General features: G+C 28.8%; 1 protein-coding gene and 2 pseudogenes across 1 annotated transcript, besides 2 other annotated features; 2 read left to right on the top strand and 1 right to left on the bottom strand.

Annotated features, from left to right (window-relative positions):
* The first annotated feature begins 657 nt into the window (after nucleotides 1-657).
* On the top strand, nucleotides 658-1,845 carry PF3D7_0500300 (annotated as a pseudogene).
* Nucleotides 658-1,845: a sequence feature (rifin, pseudogene).
* Nucleotides 1,846-2,316: 471 nt separating this feature from the next.
* PF3D7_0500200 lies at nucleotides 2,317-2,388 on the top strand (annotated as a pseudogene).
* Nucleotides 2,317-2,388: a sequence feature (erythrocyte membrane protein 1 (PfEMP1), pseudogene).
* A 776-nt stretch (nucleotides 2,389-3,164) lies between these two features.
* On the bottom strand, nucleotides 3,165-10,692 carry PF3D7_0500100 (erythrocyte membrane protein 1, PfEMP1; the record flags this gene model as incomplete). Its single annotated transcript, XM_001351528.1, has 2 exons — nucleotides 3,165-4,406; nucleotides 5,311-10,692. 2 exons carry the CDS (start codon nucleotides 10,690-10,692, stop codon nucleotides 3,165-3,167), a joined length of 6,624 nt encoding a protein of 2,207 aa, XP_001351564.1.
* Between the last annotated feature and the right edge of the window lie 681 nt (nucleotides 10,693-11,373).

The raw sequence follows: 11,373 nt of genomic DNA, 5'->3' as shown, positions 1-11,373 counted from the left end.
AAAAAGTGAAATAAACTAAAAAGGTAAAATATAAATAATAAAATACACTTGAAAATTATTTTATTATATTAGTTTTAAGATTAATATTATATTTTATAAATTACAAGAAAATTTGTTGTTAATTGCAAAATATTAATTATATTAGAATATATTTTAGGATATTTATTTGATAAAAATGATGAGAGCTATTATTATATATATGTGGTTTGCACCCATAAGAACTATTGTTCTACACATTATTATATATTTTACAACACAAAAAAAACAAGTTGTTTGTAACTATAGTTTTATTCGTTATATAAATGTTTAAGAACAAAAAAAAAATTAATATACAATTTATCGTATGATATAAAATTAAATTTTATTACAAATTAAAATTCAAAATTATAAAAAATGTAAAAGGTTATATTATATTATCTTTTTTTCTTCCTATATATTATTTATTAATTTTTTTTTTTTTTGAATAAAAGGGAAAAATATGGTTGCACTAAAAAAATGTAATTTTATTATGGAAAAATAATTGTGTATTATACTATAGAACTATAATAATGTTTTAGATTAAACATATATATAATTATTTTAATAAGGCACAATATATTTTTATATATTAATTAGTTATAATTTTAATCATAAAAAAATATAAGTATTGCAATAAAAATGAAACTGTACTACTTTAAAATATTATTATTTTCCCTTCTATTAAATATATTGGTAACATCATCATATATATGAATAAAAAAAATGATTATTATATATATTTATATATATGTAATTTTCTATTATTTATATAAATATACAATATACATATATATTAAAAATATATATAATCATAAATAACTAATTATAACATACATGTATACATTACATTCTTTATAGTCACGTAATAAAAATAAAACATACGTCAGATGACGTAGACCAACTACTGCATCACGAGTATTAAGCGAATGTGACATAGAAACGTCAATTTATGATAATGGAGCCGATATGAAATCAGTGAAGGAAAATTTCGATCGACAAACATCACAACGTTTTTATGAATACGAAGAACGTATGAGCAAAAAACGCCAAAAATGTAAAGAACAATGTGAAAAGGACATAAAACAAATTATTTTAAAAGATAAAATGGAAAAATCATTAGCAGAAAAAGTAGAAAAAGGTTGTCTTATGTGTGGGTGTGGGCTAGGAGGTGTTGCAGCAAGTATTGGAATATTTGGTCCAATTGCTATAAGTGAGTTGAAAAAAGCTGCTTTGCTTGCCGCTATTGCATCCGCCCAAAAGACCGGTGTTCTAGCCGGTGAAGCTGCAGGTATTGAGGCAGGTAAGGAAGTAATTATTGGAGGATTAAATGCATTGAAAATAGAGATATTAAGTATTGGACCATGGGAAACCTATTTTGCTGAAGGTTATAGTATTAATGTCAAACAGCTTGCTACTGTTATTTTACGTCGACGTGATGCGGTGTGTTCGGCGACGGGGTTAACTCCTCCTGGGGATACATGCAATAGAATCAGTATTAGTATAGGTACAAAGCTACCAAATGGTCAATATGCTGCTCCAGGCCCAGATCCTGTAATTAACGTGTTAAACGGAATTGTTGAAAGAACCAAAGATGCTGCTGATGCAGCTGCTAAGACAGCTAGAGAAACTGTTACTACTGGAATCACAGAAAAAGAGACTGCTGCGATAAATACTATATTTATGGGTAAGCAGACTGCTATTATTGCTTCCATTATTGCAATAGTCGTCATAATTTTAGTTATGGTGATAATATATAAGATTTTACGTTATCGACGAAAAAAAAAAATGAAGAAAAAACTCCAATACATAAAATTATTAAATCAATAAATATATGGTTTCATGATATTAAATACAATTTAATGTTATGTGAATTTAAAAATTTTCAATACAAGGATATTATGATAATTAAATTTTTATAACTCTATATAAATTTTTTTTTTTGTTTATACTTATGTGGTTATTAAATTATTTAATTTATATTTATTTATTTTTTTTTTTTTAGTGAAGTGAGTGTAAATTATATATTTATTTTTATAATATTTAATATGTTTAATCTAAATAATATTAACTACTTATGTTATTATATTTAATATATATAACACTATACATATACATATGATTGTATATAATGAAACCACAAAATTAAAAAATATAACATAATATATAACACAATACAATCATGTTATATATGTGTACATATATATGATATAATATAATTTATAACACTAAAAATTAAATACAAAAAAAAAAAAGAAAAACACATAAAAAAAACCCACATATATTTCCATATTACCGGAAATGATGTCGATTTCGGCTTTTCCTTTAAGTGTAGGAATTGCGTTTGCTGCGTTGAGTTACTTTTTAATAAAGGTAAATGGATGTATTTATATGTGTATGTTGTGTATGTGTGGGTGTATGTTTGGAAATATGTATGTGTTTTATATATATTTATGTATTTAAAATTTAAAAAGAAAAAAAAGGAAATAAGAAAAAGGAATATAGGAACATAGTTATTAAAAAAAAAAAAGAAAAAAAAAAAAAAAAAAAGAAAAAGAAATTTTAGAACAATAAAAATTAAAATAAAAATAATTAAAAATTTTGATAAAATAAAAATTCAGAAATTCTATCAAAAAAAAAAAAAAAAAAAAAAAAAAAAAAAAATTTAAAAAAAGTGTTAAAAAAAAACAAATAATTTATTAAATAAAAAAAAGGAAAAAAAATGTTAAAAAAAAAAAAAAATTTTATACAATGATAACTAAATTAAAATTTAAAAAAAAAAAATAAAAAAAGTAAAAAATAAATTATCTTTAAAAAAAAAAAAAAAAAATTTTAAATATATCATACAAATTTCATATATATAAAAAACAACAAAAAAAAAAAAAAAAAAAAAAAAAAAATAAATAAATAAATAAATATATAATATCAAATAATATATACATATTATACAAAAAAAAAAAAAAAAATAAAAAACATATAATTTAGTACATGAAAAATTATATACATATAATATATGCATGTACCAATCAAATATATGAAATAATTATAACTAAAACAAAAAATACAACATATTCCACCAATAAAAAATATAATATAATGCACACATAAACAAAAAAAAAAAAAAAAATTCAAACATATATAAATACATATTATATATCCCACACATCTGATATAGGATATTTCTCTTTTATCGTCTTTTTATTTACATCTAATTCAATCTTTACCTTACTAGGTTTTTCCATATTATTAGGATTTACAGTTGATGTATCATGATCATTTACATCATAATAAATATCATCTTGCACATCATAATAAGGTTCATTATATTTATCCAGATCTTCCAAGATAGTATCCATATTAGTAAATTCCTTCTTTGGTTTTCCATCATCCATATCTATCTGTATAGAAACATCAGTATTTAACGTTTTGTTACTATCACTAGGGTGAGTGTTACCACTATGTGTCTCATTTTCCCACTCTTCTTTCAATTTGGCTAATCGTTCGTGATGATTTTCCCACTGTTCGCACATATCTCTATGTCGATCTAACCATTTATGGAATAGTTCCAGTTGGTTGTGTATGGGGTCACTATTTGTATTTTTTGCAACACTATGTATACTTGTTTGTTTCACATGATTTGTCCCAAATAATTCATTTTCTTTTCGTTTCAACATTTCATCGTAAATGTCATAATCACCATTTAGTGCGTCATTAATTAAATCTATACCACTATAAACATTATTATCACGATTAATTGGAATATCATCCATACTATTAGTACTCATATTAATATTATAACTATATTCTTCTCCAGTATATAAATTTCTATCATGAATAGAAGTAATAAAAGGTTTTTCTTCAGGTTTATCAAAATATAAAATATTAGGTTCTGTATTTAAAGTAACATTTCCACTTTTATAATCATTTGGTAAATCATTTGGTTGTTCACTTTGTAGATATTGTGATATAAAATCATCTTTCAATGTATTCCACTCATTATCACTAAATTTATTACTAGGTATACCATCATTTTGTATATCATTTTGTGTATCACTAGCTGTTGTGTTGTTACCACTAGCTGTTGTGTTGTTACCACTAGGTTCAAGTACCACTTCTATCAACGTTTTATATTTAGGACTACCAGGTACATATATATCATTAATATCCATCTCTTCATACTCACTTTCGGAAGATGAAGTAATATCACTATAATGATCGGTGTAACCACTATCAGTTCCACTATCTCCTTCAAGGTAAATGTACCGTTTGCCTCTGTATTTACCACTAGTATAAGGTATATATCTATTGGGTGAAAGTTTTGTCGGTATATCATAATCACTTTTGGGGATATTAATAACACGCAAAAGATCAATAGTAGATTTGGTTTTTTTCTAAAAAAAAAAATGAACATATATGTGTATGTATATATATGTATTTAGGTATAAATATGGGTTTGTTAATGTATATATGTATTTATGTATATCTATGTGTTTTTTAATGTATATATGTATGTAGTTATGGGTATATATATATATGTATGTGTATATGTGTATGTAGTTATGGGTATATATATATATATATATGTATTTGTATATGTACATGTATTTAATTTAATTTTATTTTTTTTATTTAATTAAATTTTTTATTTTTTTTTTTTATTTAATTAATTTTTTTTATTTTTTTTTATTTAAATAAATTTTTTTAATTTTTTTTTTATTTAAAGAAATTTTTTTTTTTTTTTTTTAATTTTATTTTTTTTTTTAACATTTTTTTAATTTTTTTTTATTTTATTTAAATAAATTTTTTAATTTTTTTTTTATTTTATGATATATATTTTTTTTTTAACATTTTTTTAATTTCTTTTTTTTTTTATGATATATATATTTTTTTTTTTTAAAATTTTTTTTTCTTTTTTTTTTTTTTATTTAATAAATTTGTTTTTATTTTATTTCTAATAAATTTTTTTTTATAATCATTTTTTTTATATATAAAATTTTTTTTAATTTTTTTTTGATAATATTTTTCATTTTTTATTTTATCAAAATTTATATTTTTATTTTAATTTTTATTATTTTTAAAATATTTTTCTCCTTTTTTTTTTTTTTTTTTTTTATTTTAATAAATTTTTTTTTTTCTTTTTTCTTTTTTTCTTTTTCAATATAAATATATATATATATATAAAATATATATAAAACACATACATATACACAAATATATATCCAAACACACCCACACATACATATACACAAAACACATATATATACATATATCCCACACATATATATTCACTTTTACCTTCAAAAATAAAAAAGCAATAGATCCTAAAGCGAAAGCAATACCAAAAGGGATGGTCGTTGCCAGGATGTCACGATTGAATGGCTCGTCCGCAGGGAGGGTTGGTTGTGCTGGTGCTGCTGGAGGCGCCGCAGGGGCCGGTGCTGGTGTTGGTTTGACTGGTTCCGGGGGTTTGGCTTCCTCTGGGGGTTCAGGTGGAGGTGGAAGTTCCTTTGTGCCTTCACTAGGTGATGGTGATGAAGGGGCGCCACTTTGTTCTTCATTTCCTTTGTCTTTTTCCTCCTCTTGTTCTTTTTCTTCTTCTTTATCTCCACACTTTTCATCTGGTTCCTCTTTCGGTGGTTTTTCTGGAGGTGGACAAAATGCTGGCGCTTTATTTCCCACTTTTTGATTTTCCACTTGGTTTTCATTTTCTTCTTCAAGGAGTAAGTCCTCTTCATCGGGTTCAGGGGTGTATTCTTGACACTGTTGTTCTGTTTTGTCACTATGTTGGGATTGACAAGATGTTGCTTTTACTTGAAGCTTTTCAAGCAAACATTCTACGATATCTCTTTCGTCAGTATTTTTTTTTTGTGAGTTATCAGAGCAATTACATCCAAGGGACGTCTTTAATTTATCTAAACTCCCACGTTCTGCTTTATCAGTTGCAGCAGCAATTCGGGATATCAATTCCTCCAAAATAGTTTTCACTGGGTAATCACCTTCATTGCCATTTTTATATTGCTCATTGAAACGATTTTTTATATTTTCCCATTCATCTTGTTTCAGCTTTATCCATTTTCCAGCACAATTACATTTTTTATCACAAGTTTTTATACATTTAGGTTCTTTACCATCATTTATACATGGCTTTAATTTTTTTCTAATTTTATTATAATCTTCTAAAAAATATTCTACCCAACGTCTAACCAATGCTCTAATTTGTATAATGTATGTACCTTCATTTTTTCCATTACCGTTTTTCGGTTTACATACAACATAACCACATACCTTATCACATTTCCATTTATTTTCTTTAATACCTTTAAAGATACCTGCACCGTTACAATCCTCTAAACCATGACCTTCAAATTTCGTTGTATCATTATCACTGACACGCATAACAAATTCTTTAGCAGTCTGTCCCATTTGTTCAAAATTTTGTGCATCAATAGTCTTTTTACCATTGCACTCCTGTCCTTTAGTCTTATCGCAATTACCTTTTTCACAATTTATTTTAAATTCAGAACATGGACCACAATAATTTTGATGTCCAAACGTTTTCTCTGTATCCTCAAATATTTTATTATTATCCTCTCCACTCTCATTATAAGTTTTAGAACATGGTCCTTTTTTTAATCTATCTAAAAATGAATCAATTGACCCATAGTTTTTAAGATTTTGAAGAAATTTTTGATCACAAATATCAGATTTATTTTCAACACCCTCACTTTCCTTTTCGCAGTTTTTTTTTTGTTGTTCATATGCCTTTTGTTGTTTCTCATATTCGTCTTTTTTTATTTTTATCCATTTTCTATAAGAACTACAAGATTTGGGACAACTGGAACCTAAATCCGGAAGTGTAGTAGGATCCTCATGAACCTTGTCACAATCTTCCCCATCCCCACTATATTGTCGTTTTATAACACCACCACGACCACTTCCACTGTCATCCACCTTACACTCCCCCTTTATCTTCCCCAACCTCCTCGTCCGTTCCCTACAAAATGTTTCACCCCATTCTTCAAGGTAACGGAAATAAGGGGGGCGTAACACAAATTTGGACAGGGGAGTGTTATCACCAGGGGCTTCAGCGTGGCCTTTGGTGACGCCAGTACCACTATTTTCTTCTTTAAGTTCCACTTGGTCGTATTTGTATTCGCTTTTTTTTGGCTCGTTCGTTTTGTCGTCCCAAAGTGCCTTTTTCAAATCATTATCCTGTGTTGGTGGTCCACCATTCGTGTTGTCTTTGTATGTTAGTGCACAAACCATTCCTTTCCATATATGTTTTGCATTATTTTCCCACCAGGAGGAGGGGGTTGTACCACTAGATGGGGAGTGGGTGACAGGTGTGGGAGGAGTTGTGCCACTTTGTTTGAGAATTTTATCTATTTTCTGTTGTATTTCTTTCATTTTCTGCTTGTCCTTCTCGTCAGTACCACCAGCTTCAATCACAATATTTTTGAGGTTGTCATTACTACTACTAGGTGTCTCTTTACCAGTTGTGTCACTTGTGTTACTACTACTAAATAATATATCTCTATAATCACCTAATGTATAAAACATTAATCTCAAAAAATCGGGGGGTATCTTACCAACTTTTAACAGTTTTTCGGGGTTATTGTCATCACTGATAGTATCACCGTTGATGGGTTCTAGTAGTGGTAACACACTTTGTCTCTTCGTGTTTTCCTTTTTGTACCTATCCCATAAAAAAAAAGTTTCTACAGCAGCAGATTCAATAAATGCAGTACGTAGTTTTTCACTAGGATCTTGTGACGCAGTTTGGGCCTCACTTTCTGATGGTGTTTGACCTTGTGGTGTTGTCTCACCACTAACTTGTGACGTCTCCGTGTTACCACCACTCGCCTGTGTCTCCACCTGTGTGGTACCACCACTCGCCCATGTCGTTAGTGGTGTGACATATAATCGTCGTCTTCGCGGTGGCACACAAATACTACCACCGGTGGTGGCATCACTACCAGTGGATTCACCACTACCACCTGTGGCTTTTTCACCACCACTAGTTGGTATGCACTTCCAACCTAAACGTGAGTTATTTCCGCCATATTTTTGTGTGCAGGCTTCTTTCAGATTGTCCACGTTACTAAATAGTTCGGCCACCGTTTTGCAAACGTCTACTGACTTCTCTGGTGTTGTTGTTTCTTTTGGTGATCCCTCTTCTGTGGTCGCCGGTACCTTCTTTTCTGTGGTCTCCCCCTGCCCATCCTGGTCTACCACCGCTTGGTCCTCCGGCTCCTCCGACTCCTCGCCGAGGTCCTCTTCTTCTTCTTCCTCTTCTTCTTCTTCCTTTTCCTCAGTGGCCTTAGTGTCGGGTGAGGCGGTGTCGGGTGAGGCGCCGGAGCGGGAGACAACTTTATCGGCGGGTTGTTTTTGTCGTTGTTGTTTTTTTTGTTGCTTGCATTCTTCCTGTTTTTCTATGCATTTGGTGGCAATTCCTTTTTCTTGCTGTAAGAACTTGGTTATTGAATTATCATCTTCTTTAACTTCGAAATTGTTCTTATTTTTTTCAATTATTTGTTCAATTTCTTGTACGGGTTTTTCTTGTGCATAATACTTTCGAATCATTTCCAAATAACTGTATTGTAAATTCCCTTCAAGAGTCACATAAGGACTAATTCTTGGACCAAAATCTCCACTAAAATTTTCTTTTTCATAGTGTTCTTCTAATTGTTTCCATTCTTGTTCTTTTTGTACAACCCATTTTTTAAAACAATCGCATTTACTTTTACACTCACGTATACAATTAGTTGGTTTTTCATTATTTATACAGGTTTTAAGTTCTTTACTCCAATCTATCGAATCTTTTAACATTTCATTTATCCAATTTGGAAATAAGGTATAATAGGATTTAATTGTCCTATGTTCTGGTTTTTTTTTTTTGTCATCTTTTAGTACACAATAATCCTTATCAAAACCATCTTCATATTGACTTTTTTTTTCATAATGACATTGCCAATTTTCCATTTGAACAGTTCTTTTAGAAGAATCGTTACACAAACCTCCTAGTTTCTCCACCATAGTTGTTCCTGACGTATCCTTGACAAGCAAATCAATATCAGTACTTTTACTTTCATCAATGGGTTTCATTAAATAGTTTTCGCATCCTTCTTCATACTTTTGTTCTTCCCAGTTTCCATCAATTCCTTTTTTTTTGGTAGCACACCACGGACAGGTTTCGCAATATTCCGTATGAGAAAATGTTTTTTCAGTACCTTCATTGAAATCAATATCAGATTTTTCTTCCACTTTAGGGTGATCTTTGCATGTTGTTTCTTTATTTAACAATTCTAAAAAAGCATTGACATCTCCATAGCCACTTTGTAGTTGTTGATAAAAATCTTTTCTATACATATTATTAATTGTTCCATATTGAGTTCTTATTGTTGTTCCGTTTGATGTTCCGTTTGCTTTTTCTATTTCTTTTGTATATTTTCCTTTTTGTTTTTCAAATTCCAGTTTTTTGTTCTCTATCCATTTTACAAAAGGAGTGCATACAACAGAGCAGTTAGTACATTCCGAATCGGAGACAAGAATGTTTCTTCCTCTAATAGTTTGTGTGCAATCGTAGCCATTACGGCTACAATATCGATCCGTACCACTTTTATATTTTTCACGACATTGTTCTTTAGCATTTTTTAATTTATGTTTCCTTATTCTACAAAAATCTTCTGCCCATTCCTCGAACCAGCGAAGATACTGCGGCACATAATCAAAATAGGTTGGGGGATCGACATTTGCCTTGTCTTCACCTGGTTTGTCGCCGTTACACCGGCAGTATTTATTAGGTTGAGAAAAAGTTCCACTATGTTCACTATCATTGCATGTGTTTCGAAAATATTTATCACTTTCTCCTGCATGACATGTGATGGCTTTCCATACTGTGGCGCGATTCGCAGTCCACCAATCTTCTCGTAATTTAAAAAATTCTGGATCATTAATATCTTTGTAGCGTGTTTTTAGCACCTCCTTCTTCCCATTCGTCACGTCCTCATGTATTTTCCCGAAAATTCTTTTTAAATTCTCTTCTAATTTTTCTCTTTCTGTTTTTTTTCCATTTTGCTTTTTTTTTATATCACCGAGATACAGATCTTTTCCTCGTATAATGTCTCCAATATCTGCAAAACTTCGTGCCAACTCAGTACATAATTCAGCAGCAGAATCATTATTTGTGTGTTTATGTATTGTATAATGTGTTTTTATTGAGTCCCCTTCGTATTTTGCTGCCATACATACTTCTGCCAACAAATCATGCTTCGTTGTCGACGTTTTGCCCATTTTTTCCAAATTATAATCACATAAATGTAAACGTCGATACGGCGCGCAGGCGCCACATGCATTATCATCGGTTTCATTATCTTTTATTCTATTATATGTACATTGACTTCGACTTTCATCGGAAAAACGAACTGGTGATCTATTAGCGCACGGATACCTTTTAACATCACCATTAGCCTTACTACGATAATCCTCTACAAGTTGGCATGTTTTAAGGCTGCTAACTCTTTCCCCCAAAAGTGTTGCTTGTGACAACTTTCCTTCCAATTCACTAATATAATTTTCAGCTTCATTTTTCACTGTTTCGTACACTTGTTTCCCTATCCTATCAAACATATGTTTGGCAGTTTCACCCTGCGTACCAGTAATACCTGGCGGCCCCATTTTCGTTTGTTCGTGCACTACATGATGTCATGCCATACATATATTTGTGGGTTTGCATGGTTCGTGTGGGCGGTGGAGTGGTAGGTGTTTGGTAGGGGTATGTATGTTATGTTATGTTATGGGAGTATTGTTATATGGTAGAATAATAATAATAGAATTGTGTTGGAATATATATATATAAGTATTATATATATATTTATATATAGTAATTATAATAGTAGTAATATTATAATATTATATATATTAATAAATAATATTTCATATGTTTGTATATAATAATTATTAGTTTTATATATTTTCTAATCAAATATTCAAATAGGTTTATAATAAATTTATAATAAATTTAAATATTCTAACAAAAAAAAAAACAACAATTACATTTTATGAAAAATATTATATATCATGTATTCCTTTATTTATATATTTAATTTTATATATTATTTTTTTATGTTTTATTTATTTTGTAAAATTATAAATGAGAAAAAAAAAAAATACGAAAATACATACATATAAAAACATACAACATGTTTCTATATTTAATTATAAACCTTAATATATTTTTTTTTTTTTCGCCTTATATTAATTTATTATATATATATTTTAGAGATAACAAAAGAGGCAAATATGTTCTTCCGTTTCTCTCTATCTATATTATCTATAATATATCTACATAAAAAAATA

The sequence above is a fragment of the Plasmodium falciparum genome (genome assembly GCF_000002765.6).
Source record: "Plasmodium falciparum 3D7 genome assembly, chromosome: 5".
Taxonomy (NCBI): domain Eukaryota; phylum Apicomplexa; class Aconoidasida; order Haemosporida; family Plasmodiidae; genus Plasmodium; species Plasmodium falciparum.
The sequence above is the reverse complement of the archived record's forward strand: the minus strand, read 5'-3'. Positions and strand labels throughout refer to the sequence as shown.